This window comes from Peromyscus eremicus, chromosome 10, assembly GCF_949786415.1.
Source record: "Peromyscus eremicus chromosome 10, PerEre_H2_v1, whole genome shotgun sequence".
In the NCBI taxonomy this organism is placed as follows: Eukaryota; Metazoa; Chordata; class Mammalia; order Rodentia; family Cricetidae; genus Peromyscus; species Peromyscus eremicus.
Window position 1 is genome coordinate 22,816,360 of NC_081426.1, and position 23,629 is coordinate 22,839,988.

At 48.5% G+C, this 23,629-nt stretch overlaps 1 protein-coding gene across 1 annotated transcript in view; it reads right to left on the minus strand.

Moving 5' to 3' along the window:
• The window catches only part of Adcy1 (adenylate cyclase 1), a 122,269-nt gene that overhangs the window by 38,975 nt on the left and 59,665 nt on the right, over positions 1-23,629 (minus strand). The window contains exons 5-8 of the mRNA XM_059275024.1: positions 13,555-13,682; positions 6,166-6,324; positions 5,191-5,332; positions 3,915-4,070 (exon numbers count right to left, since the gene is read on the minus strand). Coding sequence (XP_059131007.1) covers positions 3,915-4,070; positions 5,191-5,332; positions 6,166-6,324; positions 13,555-13,682 — 585 coding nt within the window. The remainder of the gene's footprint in view (positions 1-3,914; positions 4,071-5,190; positions 5,333-6,165; positions 6,325-13,554; positions 13,683-23,629) is intronic.

Here is a 23,629-nt window from a genome sequence, read left to right on the forward strand (position 1 = left end):
ACCAGACACTGAAGGTGATGAGAGATTAAGGGCACGGAGATTCTTGCTAAGACAATTAACACTGCCTCCTGAGGGTGTGTGTGTGTGTGTGTGTGTGTGTGTGTGTGTGTGTGTGTGTGTGTGTGTGATTGGAGCTAACATTCCTACTATCTGTGACAGAAGCCAAGCATTTAGTGTAATGCAGCCTCCAGCTGCCTGGCACACATAAAGGCTAATCCTCCCTGATGTGATCCACCATGAATGAAGTTCTTAGAATAGTCTCAGATAAAGTTCCAGCAAAGAGGAACTCATGTGCACAAGTCCTTGGGGCAAGGAACCACTATAAGCAAGAGGCAACGGAATCTTGCTTTGTCCCAAAAAACCTCTAACTGCACTAGGAAGTTTCTTTCAAAGGTAGAAAATCAGTAACAACAGAGAAAAAAACAGTGGGAAAAGTAGCAACAGGTTGGAGCCAACAGACACAAGTCAAGTCAGTGTGATCTCAGAGGGCCGGACAGTGGGCACTGGGGAGCCTGGCACCTTCAGGCCCAGGCACTGGTGGATACAGTGGCTCTGATCAAGAGCCATCCACAAGGGGGCAGCAGAGCCCTAAAGTGCACCCCACGCTCTCCGGTACGCCTCCTGTAGAAAACAATGTGGGGTCTTCCCCAGAAGGGACATCAGGGTCTCGGGGCCCTGTGTGGTTGAAGTGAAGCCTGAGACACCACCATTATCACCACCACATGCCCAGAAGATCGGAAGACCCACACGTGACCGCCTGATCATCCAAGTCAGAAAACCCCGGTGTCCACAGGAAGGCCCGCACTGGAAAGCCGCCTTCCCTGGCTCAGCACTTGTACCCAGCTCTGCTAACTCTCTCCATCAAGAACAGAGCGGGAAAGGCTCTGGGTGTCTACGGGATTACAGACAATGGCAGACCAGCTAAAAGGAAAAATGAAAGCAAGCTGCTCAGAGCAAAGAGATGTTTCTGGGACCGGAAATTCATTCTTAACTCCTCCCTACCCCACGAGAGAGTTGAAGAGAGGGGCCCAGCGGCCAAAGCACCCGCCATGCAAGCAGCAATAAGGACTGGAATGCAGCCCCCAAAACCCGTCAGAGCCAAGTGGGCGTGGCAGCCCACCTGTCATTCCAGAGCCAGGCATGCAGTCTGAGGATCCTTTAAGTCAGCCGACTAGGTAAAGTAGCAGTCTGGGTGAGCTCTGGATTCCAGGGGGAGACCCTGCCTCAAAGAATAAGGTGGAGAGCAATTGAGGAAGATGTCCAACATCAACCTTTGGCCTCCACGTGCATGTGTCCACAAGTGCACCCCCCCAACACACACACACACACACACACACACACACACACGCACACGCACACGCACACGCGCGCACACACACACACACACACACACGCACCCGCACCTGCACCCACAATAGGCATGCACACCACATACACGTTCAAAAATAAAAGAGAATAAAAATCTTGAGACAGTGAGATGGCTCAGCAGGGAAAGGCATCTGCCACCAGGTCTGATGGCTGAGTTGGGGCCTCAAAACCCATATAGCGGCAGTGGAAAACCAACTTCCACAAGCATCCACACGCATCCCATGGTACACAGGCAGGAGGATGCACACCCACTCAGAACAACATAAAAGTTAAAAATAATCTCAGTGAGTGGTGGAAGCTGAGGTTGTAGTGCTTGCCTGGCGTACCTGTGAAGCCCTGGGTTCGATCCCCTGCATAAAATAAAACCAGATGTGATGCCACACATCTGTAATCCCAGTGCTTGGGAGGTAGAGGCAGGAGAATCAGAAGTTCAAGGGCATCCTTAGCTACGTGGCAAATTTCCAGGACAGCCTGGGATCTCTGACATGGGTATACAATAAATTCATAAAGGAATTATTCATAAAACAAAGAGTACCTGGAATTTTTAAGAATTGAAATGCTCAATAGAAGTGCTGGATGATGTACTGGCTGGTTTTATGTGTCAACTTGACACAAGCTAGAGTCATCAGAGAGGAAGGAGCCTCAGTTGAGGAAATGCCTCCATCAGATGTCAATCTAAGGCATTTTCTTAATTAGTGATCAATAGGCCCAGCCCATGTTGGGTAGAGCCATCCCTGGGCTGGTGTTCCTGGGTTCTATAAGAAAGCAGGCTGAGCAAGGCATGGAAGCAAGCCAGTAAACAGCTCCCCTCCATGGCCTCTGCATCAGCTCCTGCCTCCAGGATCCTGCCCTGTTTGAGTTCCTGTCCTGACTTCCTTCAGTGATGAACAGCAATGCTGAAGTGTAAGCCAAATAAACCCTTTCCTCCCCAACTTGCTTTTTGGTCATGATGTTTTGTCGAAACAATACAAAGCCTAACTAAGACTGATGATAAAGTTGAAAAAAAACTTTGCAGAACATGGAAGGAAAAAGGTTGGGAGGGGGGTGGGGGTTCAGTCAGTTCAAGAGTGCCAACATCCAAACAGTAGGCCTACCAGGAAAAATAAAAGAAGAAAGTGGAGGAAAAGAAACAGCAGCATAATTCCTTTCCAGACAGGCCCTCTGGGGACATGGCGGACTGGGCCCAAAGTGACCTAAGTGAAAGTGTGTCGTGTGGCCATAACATAAGATGGAACACCAAGGATGGACAAGAGCACACAAGTGCCATCTCACAGTGAACTGGAACAGCTCTGAATTCAGCAGTAGCCCTGGAAGGCAGGACCCAGTGAAGCATGCTGGGAGAGGAAGAAAGCATGGCCGACTATGATGGGTTGAAGGCTTACATCACTGTAGCAGAATATTTTAAGGTGTGTTACTTTTGTTTATGTTGCATTTGTTTAACTCTGTGAAGCCGCGTTACTGTGCCTGTCTAAAACACCCAATGGTCTAATAAAGGACTGGCCAATAGCAAGGCAGGAGAAAGGACAGGCAGGGCTGGCAGGCAGAGAGAATATATAGAGGGAGAAATCTGGAAAGAGAAGAGATCAAGAAGGAGCCAGAGAAGGAGGAGGACTCCAGGGGCCAGCCACCCATCTACACTGCCAGCCATGGAGTAAGAAACAAAGAAAGGTATACAGGAATAGAAAGGGGAAAGCCCAGAGGCAAAAGGTAGTCAAGTAAGTTAAGGAAAGCTGGCTAGAAACTAAGCCAAGCTAAGGCCGGATGCTCATAATTAAGAATAAGCTTCCGTGTGTGGCTTATTTGAGAGCTGGGTGGCAGGCCCCCCAAAAAGAGCAAACAACAACACATCACCCCCAAATCCAAGTGCTGAAACTCTAACTCCCACATGACAATGGAGGAGTTGGAAGTGATTTCCTTTAGAGGAGGTCCTGATGGGATTAGGCCCTTATAAGGAGAGGAGGTGACATCAGAGTGCCGTGTCTGCCACCATAAGGACACACCAAGAAGATCGCTTCTGCCAGCCAAGGAGAGACTAGACCTGCAGGTACCCTGACCTTGGACAGCTAGCTTCCAGGGAGTTTGTGGTCTACCCCTCTCAGACCAGGCTCTTTTGTTGTGGTAGCCTGGGCCAAGCTGGAAATCAAGGCTGCGTCATGCCAGCTGAACTTTTCACACATGCAAGTCCGATTCCCCCCCAATCACTTCCTGCACCCCTTTTCACATTCCCCAGGTGATGTGAGAAGTAAGAAGTAAACATAGTAAGAGGCACAGGACCACAGAAGCCCATGAGGATAGGAAGAGAAAGACTCAGAGGATCAAGCTGAAGATTGGAAGGCTAAGACAACAGACCCGAACGACTAACCAGTTGGACAACATGTGCATGCGGACTGTGAACTTAGACTGGGATAAATACAAAGTACAAAGTGACATACAGACTTGTGCTGCATCACAAGGTCATGAGGGTATCAGGATGAGGAGTGTTCTAGCCAAGCTGCACCAGGGACGAGGAGAGGAAGTGGTGCCCCATGTCCCTTGGCCATTCCTACCTTGTCATCGTCCTCACAGGTCATCACGTTGGAGAAAGGGATCTCAGCTTTGAACATTTTCCGGCAGTGCATGAGCTGCACCAGCAGGTAGCAGACAGTCTTGAACTTCATCCTCTTGGCTGGTTTGATATCCGAGAGAATCAAGCCAGGAAATATCTATCCAAACACAAGGGTGGGGGAAGATACTGTCAATGAAGGCAGATCTTGACTCTCGGGATGGAAACATGACCTTAATAGAGATAGGAACTACGGGGCACCAAAATTAGGTGGCCTGGTACCTCCTGCATGCCAGGCATCCAGAAATCTACGTACTCCCTCTCACGTGAGCCTGCACTCACAACTAAACCTGTATCTTTATGTGAACAGACACACTCACCTAACCCATCACCTGAACCAGAACCCGCACCTTCAAGAGAACCATCTCCCACCTAAATCGTCATGTGAGGACCTGCCTATATCTGAGCACACACCCTCACCCGAGCACACACACTCACATGAGCACACACACACCCTCACCTGAGCACACACACACTCACATGAGCACACACCTCACCTGAGCACACACCCTCACCCGAGCACACACACTCACATGAGCACACACACACCCTCACCTGAGCACACACACACTCACATGAGCACACACCTCACCTGAGCACACACCCTCACCCGAGCACACACACACCCTCACCCGAGCCAGAATCCTCCCCAACACACCATCCTCACTGAACGAGCACCCTCACCTAACAAGCACAGTTACCTGAACCCCTTCACTCGCCTGGTTCACCCCCTCCGAGCCCACCTTTTATCTGCGTCAGAACCCTCACTTTAGTCCAGACCATCCCATCAGCTTGAACCGTCACCTGAGCCTTGGAAGCATCTCTGTCCCCCTCAATCCTAACCACATCATTTTTTTCCTGGCTGTGTGACCTGAAGCATCCAATGCAGGATGGTCAGAGCGCCCTCTTGCACAGCACTCATAAGTTTACAAAGATTTGTACCCTGACCTCTTTCAGGAAGTTCATGGCCACTCTGCAAAGGAGTGAGGGGCCACGGAAAGGACAAAGGACCCAAAGTGGCCCAGTCATCCCCAGATTTCTGACTCTCCAGACTCCTGCCAACTCTTGTCTCCTCTCCCCCACCTATTTACATGATACAAAGCCCTGCACCCAATATATCTCAGCCCACATGGGAGAGCAGGAGGTAAGAATGATGGTTTCTTTAAAGCTCTGCTGGGCCGGGCTGTTTCATGACTGAATGAGGGGGCCTGGCTGTCCACCTTTCTCCGATGGGATGGCACAATAAAGAAGGTCTCGATGTTGTGAGTTCTCAGGAAGGTGTTCCTCTCGTGGCCGTGACCTGGCTCGACCTCGTAGTCCCCGTTCAAGCACGCGAGGGTCGTCTTTGTGATGTGAACCTTCCTATGAGAGAAGGATACAAAGCTGAGTGTGAACTCACAAGTGTGGCTGCACAGGGTCCTGGGTGAGGCACTCACTGGGGTCACAGCAGAGGTTGGGGCAAGATTCCTGAGGCACACGCACTCATGTTCCAATGTGTGAGTAACCTGGGAAGAAAGAACCAGAAGGCCCAGGCAAGCCAAGTGAGGGGGTGCACACTCAGGAAGACAGGATAAGGTTGGCGAAAGCCACAAAGGATAAAGGATCAGGAAGAGACCCAAAGGAGAGAAAGAAACAATCAGAAGACTGTAATAAAGAAGACGAGAACAAAACAGAGTGGAAAAAGAAAGGGGAAGACTTCACAGCCAGCCCAATGAGGACCTGCAGGTCCTGGATGCTGGGGCCAGAGGGCAGAAGGCAGTGGAAAATGCGAAGGGAACCTCCACCTGCTGCTTCTCTGCCAGGCCAGCTCTTCCCTAGACTTTCTGAATTCCCTGTAGGAAAAAGCCTTGAGTTCATGTTCAAACTCTGCAGCTGACTGAGAGACAGGACAAGTGGGCGGGGCATGAATGACAGTCACTAGGGGAGGCTCTAAAGTCACGGCATTTTCCGTGCACAAGTGTGAGAAAATAAAACAGAAGTAATAACAAGGCATGAGAATACCCCATGTACCAGGATAACGTCCCCATGCACATCTGGTCTGATCCACACTGGGTTTCTGCAGATGTGCACTGGACCTCAGCCGGGTCCTATGGAGGGTCAAAGATGAACCTACCCAAGTACCCTCAGGATCAAATGCTTGAAATGAGGACTCTAGCAAAGGCGCTCAGCCACCTTCCACCCAAGCTACAACTTACCCAGGTAAGCCAGCAGCCTCCATGACATTGGCCAGGGTCACGTCATTAGACCAGACATCGTACTGCCACTTGCGTAGGCCCAGGACTCCACAGAGGACCCTGCCGGTGTGTAGCCCGACACGCATGTTCAGGTCCACTTCAGTAGCCTCAGCCACGGATCTGTAACACAGGTACACGGCATGGGGCCGAAGGCTGCCTGGCAGTGACCTCAGTAGGCTGTTACAGCTGCACTGCGAAGCCATGAGCACAGGGGAATAGGCTGCTTGGGTTTGTGATGTGACAGGTACCAGGAGGTCTGATCAGAGGATAGCAGCACATCTCTGCCCAACCGTGAGCTAAAAGTCAGCCACATCGATGGGCAGCAAACTCTGTGCACTCCCAACATAGCATCCTCCTGCCCCCTCCCCACCCAGGGAAGTCTCCAAGAGGAAATGAGCCCAGGACCTCAACGTAGATCTTCTGAGGAAACAGTCTGGGGAAGTGGACGAAGGCAGAGCATGTGCAGAGGGAATTAAGGACTTGGGAACCAGCCAATCTGGCCAACTGAGGATACACTACTCTTGGTCCCTGAGACTCAGTGTCCTGGCATGTGAGTCTGGCTCTGACAACATTAGCTCTGACAATGTCTGGAACTGATTCAGAGCTCCCCTGGTGCACCTCAATGCAGGAGATGTAAACCACCTCCTCCCAGCCTTTTCTGTTCTACTACTAGAGAATACCAAGAGATGTTCCACGAGGGACTCTGGGAAGAACACCATCTCCTTGTCATTGAAGGTGTGTGATCATATGGCCAACAGTGCAGCCTTCAGTAAGCCTCTGCCTGCTCCACCCTCTGGTCTGTGTGGTATTACCTAGGAGGATGCTGCAGGTCACATTTTCAGTAATAAAATAGCATGTATGGATTGACCTTGCCCTGCATCTGGCTAACCTTCACCCTGACTTCTGTTTACAAACTGCCCACCCTGCTCCCACCTGGAATACCTGCACAACATATCCCCACACCCTCTGGTCTCCCCTTGGTCCCCACCAGGTGCTCCCCTGAGCTGTCTTCCAAACAGGACAGCTGCCCTCTGCCTCTGTGCTTGGGCAGGCAAGATGCGAGAGCCAGATACAGCCCAAAGGGCAGGGTCTTGAGTTCCTAGTGCAGAATCAGTTTCAGTGATCCCAGAAGTGCATGTGGAAGTCGGACTATTGCTAAGTCTTTAAGATCCATTTTGTTTTTTACATTTTGAATGAAACTTTTAAAACTTTAACTTTATTCCCAGTTGTCTGCCAATCTTCAATAAGAGACACTGAAATGAAACTCTAACAAGAAAATTTACATTTTCAAACCCACATGAGCAATATTCGTGGAGACACCTGCCCTTCGTGTTCTGGAGTACATTCAGCACTTACGTTTCTGCAGTCACAAAAGGTAAGGCAGCCTGGGGACTGCCAGGATATGTATTTGCCCATGTCTACAAATGCCCACAAGCTCCCTTAAGCCTTCCGAACCAGCTGTTTTGGATCCCTGTGAGCTGGGATCCGCCTAAGCCCACGAGGCCCCACATGTCTGGCACCTAACACCGTCTGCCAACACTCAGTCTTTCCTGGCAGCTTCTGCCTCTGGTATGTCAAGGCTGGCACCACCGAATCCATAGCACCCCGGAGAGTGTCTTCTAACGAAACAGCGCATCCAGCTGTTCTGTTGTGGTGCCTCTTGGCTCCCTTATACCCAAGCACGATTTGTCCAAATCCAACATAAGCTTTTACTTCCTTTCCAGGACACCAGGATTTCCACACCCCATCGGCTTTACTCACCCTATATTTCTTATTTATGCTCTCAGAGTGACTTATCTATCACAAGTATTTTCTATGATGGAAGAATGCGGTCCTGACCCTGTTTGGTGCTGGATCCCAATAGGAAGCAGCCAACCCTGAGGCACAGGGCCCTTCTTCCCTCTCGGTGTACATAGATACTGGCCGACATAAAACCAAGAGCGTAGATGAAAGGACAAATCTGCATTCTGTTCAACAAGAACCTGCTGAGTTCACTTCGCTTGGCCATTCTTCCAAGCACCATGGATACAGCTGTGCACACAACAGAGAAAAAATAGAAAAGGAGGAATGGGCACTCTAAACAGTGATTTGCTGTCATCTAGGCAGAATTCCCCAGAAGCAGTGATAACACATTTGCCTGAGGCAGCCCCCAGCCTCCATCCTCGAATGATAGAAGACTACAGCAACCCCCTTCCACCCAATGTGTTCAAACTTGTGCCTTCAACACATGGGCTCCTAACTTCCCCTCCCGGGCCTCCGCTTCACCATCTATAAAAATGCAATCATCGGCTTTAATATACATGCTCAGAATCCCAAGGTCCCCTAAACATTATGCCAGATTTTTTTTTTTTATAGTGAGTGGAAATTCGGAAGTATATAGCATCCTCTACCCCAGAGAAAACTCCAATTAAACACACCCACAAGGCTGTCTCTAAAACCAGAATCCAGTAATCAGACAAAGCAATCCTCCAGGTTAGTCTGTACTGAGAGACTGGCATGTGCTGTGGCTCACACACAGCCAGCTGAAGAAAGAAATGCCTGGGTATAAGGACGTTAGCCTAGAGACCACGGGCATCCACCAATGACTTACTGATGGCGCAAGCTGTCCTCACCAGCTCAGAGGTGGGTCACTGCGGGGAAACCCATGCACTTCCCAATTCAGCACAGCAGCCGAAAGAGACACAGCTCAAAAGCAAGGCCATGGTAGGTAATATCTATTTAGAAAGGAAGCACTCTGTGCACTTGGAAGGCACGTGGAAAAATAATTAGGTCACTGTTCGCATCTCACTTGTGCCAGCAGGGGCTTCCCTGTGACGTGGACAGACTTGTACAGGACCACGGGCAGCACAGCGGAGGGAATCCTGGGGAAATCCTGCAGCAGAGGGCCTCCCTCTTCTTGGGATGGCTCCTTCTGTCTGGGAGCTGGTGAATCATCCCCTACCGAGGCTGCAGAAATCCTCCCACTCAGCTACGGCATCTGAGAGACGCTCCGTCCTCACAACTACCACTTCTCCATTCACAGCCAGAGGATGAAGCGTTCGAGGAAAACGAAACATCACCCCAGGCTGGGAACCAGGAACCCACAAGCTCCTCTATAGCCTCAGCAACCAGAGGTCCTGGGGTCGGTCACTCAGGAAAAGTGGAGGTCCGGTCCACTGTGGGAGGGGAGGGGTGTAAGCAGAAAGGGGAGGAGGCACAGACCACATTGGGTGGGGGAGGAAGGCTCAACTACTTCACCACCAAGAGAAGAATTCCAGTGATCTCTGTCCCAAAAGCCTGCCCTCATGGGCATCTGGGAACAGAGCTTAGGAGGAGTTTTTTTTCTGAGGCCTAAGCAGCATAGAAATCCTTAGATGCCTATCAAAATAAGGCCATTGGGGGGTGGAGTGGGAGGTGGCCTCGCCCTTAGGATACAGGAGGATCCTGCCCTGCCAGCCCTGGTACAACAGCTGAGGGATGGCCCTAAAGCCCTTTCTTCTTGAGTACTGCATTGCAGGGATGTAAAAGTGAGGAACACAGATGCTCTACACTTTAGGGGGTCTCGTTGTCCCATTCTGGGTCCACTCCAGAGCTGCCTGGGATTGCAGGCCTCAGAAAAACAATGTCCTCAACCTCTGAACTAATCAATGACAAGAAAACAGGCATGGAGGGCCTGAGTTTAAAGGGTAGAAAAGAAAAATAAAGTGAATGTTCCTGTCTATTTTCCCCATAGGAATGAACAGTCCAGGAAGAAAAATAACCAGATTGTTACACAGTCGTTGACAAAGAAAGTGTCCTGACCCCTCCAGCCTGGGGAGAAATCAGGACCAGTCTAGCAGACTTCTATCTGCATTCACACTTGGAGCAGCGCCTGCCCTGACTGTATGTACCCTTCCTTGTCTGGTCCATGCTCCTTCCCTGCACAAGCCCATCCTATATGTACAAGTGTCGGAATGGACTGCCATGCTCCCAACAGCCAGCAGTCCTGGTCAGGTTCTGCCAGCAAAGCCTCGTTTGTACTTAACAGCTGATCATGGAGTCCCAACCCAGCTGAGTCAGAAGATAGTGGCCTCCCCATCACCCTTCATCATTGCACCGTGCATCCAAGAGATGTGCAGGAAACAGTTCCAGTAACCATGCTAGTCTTTGAGTCTCAGAAAGCTCTCTGTCTAGTCAGAATTCTCAAACCTACAAACCTACTTGTAGCCCCTGAAAATGGGCACTTCTGGCCCACAGACTCAGCTATTTATTGGTCACTGGGACACATTGTCCATCACTCAGGGACATTTTAAAAAAGAGGTCATTTCAGAATCAAAGAATCCAAACCGTTGAAGCCCGCTAGCTTCCTCTAGATACTGGGAGGCATTCCTGGTCCAGATGGCTCCAGACAGAAGGAAGATGTAGTTAAGGGCATCGGCACTGCTGCCACATTGGGGCATACAGCACAAGGCCCAGCATGGCACTCTGCACATGTATGAGCTCCAACACTTCACTGGTTTTCCCGAGTTCTTCTCCAAGAGTCACAGTGTTTCCAAAGTTCCCAGATGCCCCACTCCAAGGTCAAGAAACAAAACCACATGAACGCCCTACTTTGCCGGGACATGCCTGTCCTCTCGATAAACATGTTCTGTCTTGTGTGTTTCTGCGCACCCCTCTGAAACAGGGGCACAAGCAGGCTGGTATGGCCATCAGGGAAGGTGCCAGTTGCCATATGGAATCTTCCTGGGAGATCCAGAGGCCAGCCAATGCTGAGCACACATGGGCCATCCTTGGCTCTGTGCAATTCTCACGGGAAGAAGGACTGTTAGATTCCCTTGGATGAACTCAAGCTGCTTGTTCCTTCCCATCCAGAGCCAGAAATTCAGGTCACAGAAAGACTCTAGGCTCATGGGATCTCAAGGCTGTACGACTGTAAGACAGAGTAGAAAGCAGTCCGGGAAGGCTAGGACAAGGCCGCCAAGCCCCAGGCTCTCCAGCCTCTCATGACAGAGCCAGAGACACAGAGACAGAGAGTTCCAGCTGAAATACTGGAGGAGCAGTGAGGAGACCATGAAGCAGAGAAAATGGGGCAGGGTGGCAAGGTATCGGCTCAGCCTCAGCAGGCGGATGTGGCATTCCACAGAAATGCCTTAGAATCGAAGCACATGCCAACTTTACAAGAGAGGCTGGAAAGAAAGGAAGGCCTGAGCCCCATGTGAGAAATAAGGCTCCTGAACTCAGAGAGACCGGGTGGGAAGTAAAGCTGCCAGAGAACACAGGCAGGAAGGGCATCCAGTCTGCAGGGTACAAAGTCACTGTGAGCTACCTAGTCACCCCAGTCAGCTGGAGCAGCCACCTAACTTTACCTGGATCTGCACAGCCCACCCTCTGTCTCAGATCTTCCACCTACAAAGCCTCATTGTACCTGAACCAGGTCACACAAAATAGGACCTCGTAAAATATGCGACCTATCTATACATGATGCATGATGGGAAGTGGAATGCAGAGTCATGCACCGTAGCCATGCTGGCTTCAGAAGGTAGCACAGGCCCCTGATACACTGAGCCTGTCTTCTACATTTACAGGGACACCCCCACTGAGGACACGGCCTCATTAATCACAAGGCCCTAACCAGTGGCGTGGGATGGAGTCACCCAAAAACTGTCTGTCAAATCCACAGCTCACCGGCCACCAGGTTTCATCCATCACTTCTCCTTTTCTTCCTTTTGTTATGAGTGTATACAAAGGTAAAAACAATGGGTTCCATTATGACAATTTCACACATGGATAGAAAATATACTTTAATTCATCAACTGTTTCCTGATTTAAACACCAAAGAGAAAAGGAGCCTAGAGACACGACGATGCTACCTCATCTTGGTTTTTCCGGCTTTAAGAATACATATTGTCTTTGCCTCAACAACCTGTCCTGGACTCACGGGGCTCCTGCTGAACATCAAATTACCATACTTGGAGTCAGAGTATGGTGGTTCCATTGCATATTACATCATGTGCCATACATATGTGATACCCGATATAATATATGGCACAATGCAGATACACACATGATTGATACGACACATGGTATTATGTAAAATATAGTTTGATGGTATAGGATGTGATACAGATGAGGGGTGGTGATGATGGGACAGGATAGGTAACATGGCAGAGGATATGTTGTCTGCTGCCACACATGATACATGATCATATATCATATGCAATAGTGATCCTTTTATTTTAATTTATTTTTATTATGTGTGTATGGGTGTTTTGCCTGCATGTATGTCTGTGGGCCACATGCATGCGGTGCCCACAGAGGCCAGAAGAGGGCAGGTGTCCGAGCCCCTGGAACTGCAGTTTCTGAGCATTGTGAGCCACCACGTGGGTGCTGGGAATCAAACCCAGGTCCTCTGGAAAAGCAGCCAGTCCTCTTAACCCACTGAGCCATCTCTCCAAACCCTAATAGTGATTTGATGTGACCTGGGACACACAATATAACATCCTTCCAGGGGACAATAGATAGTCACTGACAGGCATCTTCCTCTTCTCCCTTCCTTACCCCTCTTTCGGCAGAACACATTTTCCAGCTGCCTTTCCCCAGGGCAGTGGCTCTTGCATCTAGGGATTCATCGTAGGCACCAGGGAACTTCATTCATAGAGCGGAGCCCAGATCAGCTCCCGAGGGCTTCTGGCAGGAGCAGTCCTGGAGAGCTAGTCCCTGCAGAGCCAACTTTGGTGTTCAGGGCAGCCTTAGTGCTGGCTGCTTCCTTACACCTGTCCCAAACCCCAACTGTGTGGATGCTGTGTGTGCATGCTTGCACACGGCAGCCACTTTACGTCTTCCTTGAGTAGCTTTTATGTCAGTACTTTCCACTCTAAGCATGAACTTTACACCACTTCCTGAAAACAGCTCATGGAAACTACCTGCCACTCTGCTGAGACATCTGGATCTGGATCCTACCTTCGTCCATCAGTCCCACACCTGGAATACATCACTATCTCTGACAAGGCCAGCTGTGGCTGACCAAGAAAAGGTAGGCTGGGTCTCACAGGAGAACCCACTCCACAGGCACTCACATGCTCAGACTTCAGCCCCCTCTTCCCACGGAGCACCAGAGGCAATCGGCTGCCCAGAAGAACACCGGCTGGCTTTGAATGGGCTTGTGCCCTCAGCCGTCCTCAGTGCCTCACCAGGCTCAGTTACAAAGGTCCCTTCTGGGCACCCTAAACACACAAATGATTTCCGTGGACAGAGAAATGCATCATAAACCAAGAGGAGAGCTCGCCAATGCATCACCTCCCAATGCAGGTGGGTCACTCTGACCCCGCCCCCTCCTACTGCTGCCTCAGCCTCTGCAGCCGGAGACAGACGTGGTGACGGCGCAACACTTACGTGATGGTATCGATCATGTCAAGTCCCATCTCCACACAGCAATGGGCGTGATCGGTCTTGGGCTGGGTGAGGCCCGACACACAGTAGTAGCAGTCCCCAAGGATCTTGATGCGGCGACAGTGGTTTTCCTTTGGGGAAAGCACAGCACAAGATCATTGACAGAGTTGCTGCTGGTGAGTATGCTTGTGTATGGTCTTCAGTGGCCAGGGTCAGGCTGGTAAGGGTGCTCCCCTCAGGGCCCCCAATACCCTCACCGCTTTCTACTGGGATCGTGTGTCTCTCCCGTCTTCTCCATTTAGCCAGCACCACCTGGACCTTCAAGGTCCAGGAGTAAGGCCACCTTTTAGGAATGTACCCCCATCCACTTAACTTACACAGTGCCCCCCCACCCCAACCATGGTCCAGCCCTTCTGGAAGGCATGCAATCTAGAAGGAAGTCCAAGCCATACCCACACAGAAGTCCCTGCAGCTCTGAACCTCCCACCTTGGAGCACATTTTCCCACTTATATTAAGATATGAAGAATGCATGCTGAGTCTCCCATATCTGAAATTCTAAAAGCCAGAAGCACTTCCAGATCTTTTTTCTTTATTGTCAGATTTAGAAAGCGTGGCAAAGACTTTGCTGGCGGGCATACCCAATCTGAAAGCTTTAAATTCCTAAAGTTTTTGAGTGTCACATGATGCTCAAAGTCTTAGCTTTGGAAGAATTTCACAGTTTGGAGATTCAGGTTAAGATTGTTCACGCTGCCACAGCACCTCTGAGGGGACTCACTCACAGCGTCCCCTGGAACATCCATGCAGGGGGCATGGACACCCCTCCCCCAGGAAGGATGGGTGGATTTCATAAGGAGCAAGTCAGCCACACACTATTCTGAAACCTGACACATGCTGACAGATCCACATATCATTGTGACTGTCATTTTTTATTTCAAGGAAATCATTAGAATACGCAATGCTAGAGCCAGGGAAATGGTTCAGTGAGTAAAGGCCCTTGCTACCAAACCTGACCACCTGAGTTTGAACACTGAGACTCACAGGGTGAAAGGAGAGAAATGAATCCCGCCAGTTGGCCTCTAAACACACACACACACACACACACACACACACACACACACACACACACACACACATCATGGCATGGCGCCCTTCCCACACACATGCAAAATAAAAATTTAAAAAGTAATTCAGTTAGGAGGGGTAGTAGAACACAGGAGGCATGAGAGGGGAAAAGGCTTACTCAGGGATGTGGAGATTCAGGAAAAGATGGACAGCGGGTGGGTTAGCAAAACTAAGGCTATGTGAAGAAACTATATGAAATCTAATAGTTTCTAAATTAATTTTTTAATATACTATATATTTTTAAAGGATTTGAACAGAAGTATCCTGCATAGGTGGACAACATGCTTCCAGAAGACATGAGTTATTAAACGAAATTTTCAGTGCCAAGCACTGGACACCTCTCTGAGTTATTGGTCATAGAGGCCCCAGATGCATCCATAATAACACACACCATGAGAACTGCTCTTGGTTGCTCCCAATAACTGATGGTAAGACCTTAGTGCTGAAGACACCACTCACTTTGGATGCAGGACCTAGAAGTCAACCTCACCCAGGAAACTCTCCCTGCTGGCTAGCTTACACAGTGCCAGAAGGAGTTATGCAGACTGCTGGGGGAGGCAAACATCGATGCCCTTACCCAGTGCTGGATGCACATGCTACAATACTGCCTTGCTGGCAAGATGTGTCCACTGGTGCAAGAGTGGCATGTTGGTGATGCATGTTGCTAACCACTTTCTGACTGGATATGAGGACCCCTGCACAAGAGGGAATTCATGCCTGGCACTCTATACATGGTCAAAAGCCCATGGCTGGAGAGACCATAGGCCCTCGCAGGGAACTTACTGTTGCTATTTTCTTAAATGGTCATACTATACTCTAACATATATAGTATAAACTATACTATGGTCTAAATATTTATGTTTATACCATAGATTTGGGCTTCTCTCAGCTTTGGCCAAAGATGTTTCCTTTTACAGTGGGTAGTGGTTAATGCAGAGACTCAGAACTGGTTAAAGGGCTGAATACAAATAACATTTCAGTGTTCAGCTGTGGGGAGGTCATCTGTATCAACCTCCACCATCCAAGTCTCAGGAACTTCACAGAAGAGGGGGCAGAAAAAATGTAAGAGCTGCAGGATGGGAAGGAAATCTGTGAAATGCTAACTTGTATACAACACTCACGTCACATCCAGATCAACTCACAGCAATGATGTTATCTATATATAAGATCAAACCAGTCGAAATCCCAGCATGATGGGTCAGGGGCTCCAAAGGATGCACCCCTATTGGAGGAGATGCAGGCAGTTAACGGGTGTTGAGGGAGAGTCACTCTCCTTTGGGGACATGGATGCTGACAGGTTGCACATACTGCAGTTGATGACCTCACACCCATGCGCACATGGGCAGCACTAATTAGATAAGGAAGTATTAACAGCAATGAGAAAGAGGACATGAAATTGGGATGGAGATGGTTTGGGGACCGAGGGGGAGTTGGAGGGAGGTAGTGGTAGATGGATATGGTTAATATCCATTGTATAAATAAAACTTTCAAAAAATAAAAAAATAATTTAAAAAACACCACAGTTGTCAAACAGCTCCATTTCAGGTCCCCTTAACATCTGGAAATAATCAAAGCCATACAAAAATAACCTTTGCACAGGTCAGTTATAGCTGTTCATTTGCCCAGAAGCACCCACACTGAGACATTTTAAACAAATGTCTTCTAAGGTGATAGTTGCGAAATAAACCATTTGCAATGTTAACTAAACTCATGTGAGAATCTTGCCTGAGATGATCACTTCTGGGAGTGATACTGGATAAACTGAGATCATACACTGACCTGTGCATATGCTGATCAGGCTCCAGGTAACACCAGCTGTTCTAAAATGACTATTCTGGCCTGTTTCCCCAGAGAACACAAGGCTCTCATACATGTGTATGTACGTGCATGTCTGTGGTCCTCAGTACTCAAGGACTTTGATCTCACTGCCTGAGGCAGTCTGACCATACATGTCTTGGTGGCACAATGTGGTAATGGTCACATTCAGCATCCCTGTGATGTCTCTTTGTTCTGCACAGTGTGCTATTTTTGTCTTCTCCGTACAACACTTGTATTGGCTGGGGTCAGATTTCAAACTTGCCAGTCCTTCCGAAGTGTGGCCTGGAGGGCTCCAGACAGTTCTTAACCAACTATGGCCTTGCCTGGGTAGATAGAACAGGACAGAATCTAGGATGTCAGGCTCCCCAAAACAGTGGCTCTGATCCTGCAAGTCCCCAGCAATTAATAAAGCATGGGGGGAAGTCTTGAGGTCACAGTAAAGCTATGATTCCATGCAGAAATGATCAAATTAAGACCTACCAATTTGCAGGTCTAGGAAGCAGCAAAGAGTTGGGAGGCAGATGCTGCTGCTAAGTCCAGAGCCTTACGAGGTCCAATCCCCGCTAGAGTCAGTCTTAAAACAACCTACCCAAGTGGCCCAATTCTGAGAGACGGGCAAGCCCAGCACCACCAACTCCCCAGTACAGGGAAGGCAAGACTGGATTAATCTATTTTTTTTTTTTTACCCTAACTGCTGCATTTAAAGTCCGAAGTGGGGGCTGGAGAGATGGCTCAGCAGTTAAGAACACAGGCTGTTCTTCCAGAGGACCAGACTTTGATTCTCAGTAGCCAGAGGTTGGTTGCCCTCTTCTGGCCTCCATGGGCACAGGCACCCACCTGGCACACAGACATGCAGGCAGGCAAAACACCCATACACGTAAAATAGAATGTGTGTTTTTTAAAAAACTTTAATTACTAAAAATCAGACTGGCCAAGTCCTACAAAGATGGTAAGACAAGCTGTACTTGGAATAGGACCTTTGAGAACACCATCTCTATACGACAGAGTACAGGTGATGGGCACCACAAACGCTCACCTGCTACACCACAGTTAGAGAGAAAGGCACGGAGCTCTCCCAGGGGATACATTAAAGTGGGTGGGAAGTCAGAGACAGAGGAGCTAAAAAAAAAACAAATCGAGACCTCTGCACACATCTGCCCATCAACAGGGACCAGACGAGGCAAATACAGTCCCTGGTGGTCTCTCTAGTGTTAGGAAGGACAGAGAGGAACAGGTCTGCATTGTAGTGTGTGTGTGTGTGTGTGTGTGTGTGTGTGTGTGTGTGTGTGTGTGTGTGGTGGGGGGGGGTGCATGTGCCCGCACAGGAGGAGCAAGATCAAACCCAAACACAGCATAGGTGCTTAACCACTTCTGTAGGAGGAAGGGGGCAGTAGCCTCTTGCAATGCATCTGAGGGATTTTCACTGTGGAACCGACCTTTGCAAGTATTTTGTATATATACTAAAAAATAAAAAATAAAAATAAATTGGGCAAGAAAGAGTGATGCCTAAAAATCCAAACAAAATGGAATAACTTACTGTGACCACCTGGGGAAGAAGGTCGCCCAGAGAATTATTTCAAAGCACATGAAAACATCACTTCACTATCTAGCTGGTAACCTCAGCCAAGAACAAAAGCAAACACTAGGAAACGTTAAGGTGAACTCAGTAGTCTTATTCTTGATGACTGACAATATTGTTTTGAACCTACTACCTAGAGAGGAGTGAAACAAGTAGTATTGTTGCCTCTCTTTGTGCAATTTATGCTACTACAATAGAATGCTCAAGACCGGGTCATTTATAAAGAACTGAGATGTACTTCTTACAGTTCTCGAACCGGCTGAGAGACCATGCTCCTCAAGGGTCTTCATGCTCCCAGAGTGGAAAGGAAGACAAGAGAGTGCATGAGACACAGAGGGCAGGAGGTGACCAAATTTGCATTGCAACAACCTGTTTCTGTGGTAACTAGCCCAAGCCAGCATTAAGCCCTTGTGGTCTAATCACATAATAGGCCCCAGCTTCCTCCTTTGCTGACTAAGACATTAAGTTGCCAACATATGAACCTTGGGGTATATGTTCAAATCAAGGCACTTCATTAGAATCTGCAGCATCAAGGAAAAGACACAAACATATAAATGAAGAGTGCAGGGTTAAATGGATTAGAAATTTCAATATAACTTCTTTTTTTTTTTCAAAGGTAAAAACACAGCACTGCAGAGAACAGAACATTGTCTCTCTTATCTTGGGGGCTGTGAGTAACAAACTTCCCTCGATGGCACTAGCTTCTATCTATGTGTTTGCACTCAGTCACCCTACATGTTAAATTCCAGGGGGGCAATCAAGATCTGTATCCATCTCACTTGCATGCTGATGTGAACAAACCAGCTGTGGAATAGCCAAACTCAGAGGAGGTGTTGGAAATAATCTGGCTGTTCCCTGTTTGGCTGGGTTGGACAATGGAATGGTGTTGGTACCGGTTGAGCAGCCTCAGATGGCAAACCTATGCACTGTCTATGAAGTCAGGTGACGTCTGGAGAGCAAAGAAGACAGCCACAACTAGTCACCGCTGACCCTACATTATGGGTGCATGGGACCCATCATATTGTCCCCTCCAGTCTGATGCACATGTCAATGTTTTCGTAAGGTTCCCAATGTCAGGATCTCAAGGTCAGAGTTGATGCCACACCCACTCATATGGCATCCTGTAATCTAGAAAAAAAATGTGCAGTCCACAAATTGGGATTTGGCAGCCATTTTCTGAATGAACACATTCTTAGAAACCTTTGCCTCCCCACTTCCCCACTGATGGACTGAGGGGTGCATACCTCTCCACCTGTGCATGGAATCCATACCTCCCCCACTTGACTTGTCTGCTTCTCACTCTAGCCTTGGCACCCATTGCCTGATCAGCTCCCAAACTTAAATCACAATTCAGCCGAACTCTCCCTGATGTCCACCCTCCTGTCTAACACCCATACTCTCCTTCCAGGCGTCACTTTATCTATACACCGATTATACCCTGCAGCCACCTTACCCAGCAAACTGCCAGCCTTGCACAGTTACTTATTGAAGATTCAGGAGTTTCCTCCCTGAGCTGTAAGGACCAGGATCTGGTCCTCTTCACATTGTCTCTCCACCCCAGCCCTGTCTGTGCTTGACAATACATGGACCATGCCAGTTTGCTCTAAGAACAAAAGAGTGAATACAACTATTGTCTCTTTCATTTCAGCTTTCCACGGTATACTCGGGCTTTGAATGGCTCACAGAACCAGCATGTTGGAGCAAGAAGGAATGTGATACTCCTTCTGGTGTCCTCTTCACGTTTCATAAGCAGGGAAACTGAGGCAGGACAAGTGGAGGTGATGTGACCAAATGCCTGTGACCACATGGTGAGTCCTGCCTCTGAGTTGAAGCCTCTGGAAGGTTGCGTGGGGTCAAAGGCCAGGAAGGACACAGGACAATGGATGGCATCGAGCAGACTCATGATGCACCTTGACCCTAACAGAGACAGTTCTGGTTAGTCTAGCCTGAATGAGCCCTTCTGGAAATACCCAGAGTTGACACAAAAATGGAGAACAATAACTTCAATAGCGCAGACCATAGTAACATCAACTCACAGCAACTAAAAGTTAAACAAAGTGGCCATATTGTATCCTAGAGCCATGAACCTTTGCCACCACCCTGCAAGAAGATTCCTCAACTTGGTACAAGTGTCTTATTCTGCCCTAAAGCAAAGTAAATTAATGCAAGTGACCCTAACTCAAACTCTGGTGTCAATCAACATGCTCAGCACTGCAACAGAACTCCCAGAAGAAAGACAGGCAGGGATGGAATACTCACTGGACTCACGGACTCAAAGGTCTCAGTCCATGTCTACCAGCTCTGCTGTTTGTGGACCAGTGAAGCACAGCATCGTGGCAGAAAAGGCAAGGAGGGACAACTTTGGCCACTTGTCATGCCAGGAAGCAGGAAAAGAGACAGAAAGGGACCCAAGACATGATCCCGTCTTTCAGGGCAGGCACACAGTGACCTACTTCTCCCAGACAACTTTCCAGCAAACTCCCCAAACAGCACTGCCATCTGGGAGCCAAGCCTTCAGTGCATGAGCCTTTAGAACAGCGGTTCTCCACCTGTGGGTGACGAGCCCTTTGGGGGTGGAACAATCCTTTCACAGGGGTCACCTACGGCCATCAGAAAACACAGATATTATTAACATTATGATTCATAACAGTAGCAAAGTTACAGTTACGAAGTAGCAACGAAAGTAATTGTATAGTGGGGGGTCACCACAACATGAGGAACTGTATTAAAAGGTCACAGCATAGGAAGGTTGAGAACCACTGCCTTAGAACAGTTCAGATCGGATCTATAGGAGCAGTCATTGAAGTATTCTCTAAATATTTTTCTGGAATTCCCTAGATTAGAAAGTCTCCAAGTACGTCCGTGTTTGGGGACAACTTTGACTACAACAAGCCCTCAGCAGATCCAGCATACAACAAGCACTGCTCAGATCTGGGAGGTGGGGTCCTGGGGGAGGAAATGTTTCTCAAGGTGTATAACCTCACTATGCTGTGCAGCTAATTGTTGCATGCGTCAGTTGGTATCTATCAATGCAACCACGACCTTAACTCTGGCTCCATCTTCTAACCAGTGCCAGGCAGCTGACAACCTACCACACCATGATAGGATCCTCCTGAGGGCAAAGGGTTCCAGAAGGGTTCAAACTGAACTGTACCAATGGGCTCAAAATGAGCAGCAGGCGGCCCGGGTGGTAAGAGGCCATGCTTAGATTGGTTCTCTCTGCAGACGGTATACTGTGATCTCACCATGCCCCATCCTAGCCTCCAGCATCCAGCCAAAGGCATTGTGTGCATATCCAACCAGATCATGTTCCCATTAAGAAAACTAACATCCAGAGAAGAATTCTAGTCTTTTCACGGTGGGTATGGGGTAACTGGGCACCAGGACACATGTCCTCCCATCATATCAAAGAGATGTGGCCAGGTCTTTAAAGATAAAAAGGACCAGTGCAAATCTAACAGTATTCAGTAACTGGGGGAAAGGTAAAAAAACAACTGCTCTCTTCTGGGAGCATCAGCTGTGACTAAGGAGGCAAATAAACCGTCAGCTAGTGTTGAAATGAAGGCAAGCACGGCCTGTGTTTGCTTAACTTCTAACAGAGACCTTCAAAAAGAGAAGGCGCTTGGGCTGCAGGTGTGGGCCGTTTTCCAAGCCTGAGCTTCACAGAGGCCACCCTGCATCACAGTGTCGGGGACTCAAAACCACGGCAGGCACCTGTGAGGAAGCCCACACACAGGCTTCTCCAGAAGGGCTCACGCCGATCAGAGCAACCATCCACTTAAGATCACAGGGCACTCACAGGGAACGGAGCGGGAGGAGCAATTTGTACAGCAGGGGGGCCATGTCAAGCTTTCTAGCTGCTACTTCAAGGGGGGAAATGATCAAAATTGAACTTGTTAGCTGAAAACTAAGACTAAGAGGGAAACGACACTGAGTGGGAAAGACACGTCAGACGCTGCAGAAGACAGCAAATGCTGTTCGAAACCAAGTTGCAATAGAAAAGGCATCCCAATCGTTTCAGCAAAACCATCAGCGACTGCAGGGTCACCTTCCGAGAACCTCATCAGGTGGCGCTGATGCCACAGAGGACGAGTATTTGAAATCAGCGACCTGACTATGTCATCGCTTCTAAATTCGATGTAACTGTCAAAGCCACAGGTATAAGAGGTTCAGTAAACAGCAAGTATAGGAAACCGGTCCTGAGACATCAAAACCAAAGCTCTTAGAAAGGTAACAAAGAGAAAATCCTGAAAGTAGCTAGAAGTGGGGAGGACCTACTTCATACAAAGGAACAAAACAGTAAGAACCAGTATCTCATCAGAAATGGACAAGAAGGCAGCGAGCGCATTGCCTTTAGAGTGTGGAGGGAGTCAGGGAAACTGAACTGACAGCCTAGGATTCTACACCCAGGAGAAATACATCGTCCTGACAAAGAGCTTTTCAGAAATACAGGAACATCCCGGCAGCGAGGCACTGACATGCTAAAGGAGAGCCCGTAGGCAGGAAGATAACAACACACAGGAATCTTGACCACATGGGCACACAGCCATAGAAATGATAGCTATGGGAATAAAGAGCAAGACTTGGTGTTATTTAAATCTCTTTCAAAGAGGATTCAGTGCACAGACAAAATATTAACAATGTAAAATGGAGTTTATTCTATATAACAAGATAAAGTATGTATGTATGTATGTATGCACACATACATGAAATGGTTGCCATGAATTTAACTTCAAGGATTTCTTGAGGACAACAGGGGCACACCATAACTGTGCCTCAGCCTCACAGCCTGTAAACGAGAAGTCACATGATGGTGGACTGTTCCCAAGTAAAAATTCTAATTAAACCCTAAGGTAACGATGAAAAAAACAGGAGCTAAAACCAACACAGTGAAATGGAATCATCAAACGTTCAATAAGCTTGTGAGGGGGGGGGGGGGGAGCAAAGCACAAATGGGGGAAACTGACGTAAGACACAGGGGCCAGCCTTCGGCTCAAACACAGCAAGGGTGCAGCCTGCACACCCAGTTAAAGTAGGGACTAGTACTCAGATTAAAAAAAATAAAAATGCAAAACCAAACTGGAACCAATCTTCACAAAAAGGCAGAACGGACCAAAACTTACAGTGCAGGGAAAGGCGTCTTCCTGACAGGAGCGCGTCAGAACGGCAAAGCCAGCAGGCGAATGAGGCTGCAAGCTAAGGATTATTTCCGGGACCAAGAGGGTCATTTCTTAATAACAGAGGAGGCACTTCACCAAGAGGGAATAACAATTCTGTTGAGAATTAAACATGAAATTGCATACATTTAAGAAAGGGGAAAGGTTCCCAGAAGTTACTGTGGAGACTTTAATGAACTGCTCCAATGATAGAGAGAACACAGGGCCAGGATAGTCATCAAGAAGTAGAAGATAAGGCACAATCCATCCCATCAGCCTGCAGGCCTGGTGTATTTATAGAGCACACTGTTGACAGGAAAATTCTACAAGAGCAGAGCACACCTCATGTCCAAGTGTGCACAAGTCCTTTGCCAAATAAACCATATTCTGGGCCTATTTTTT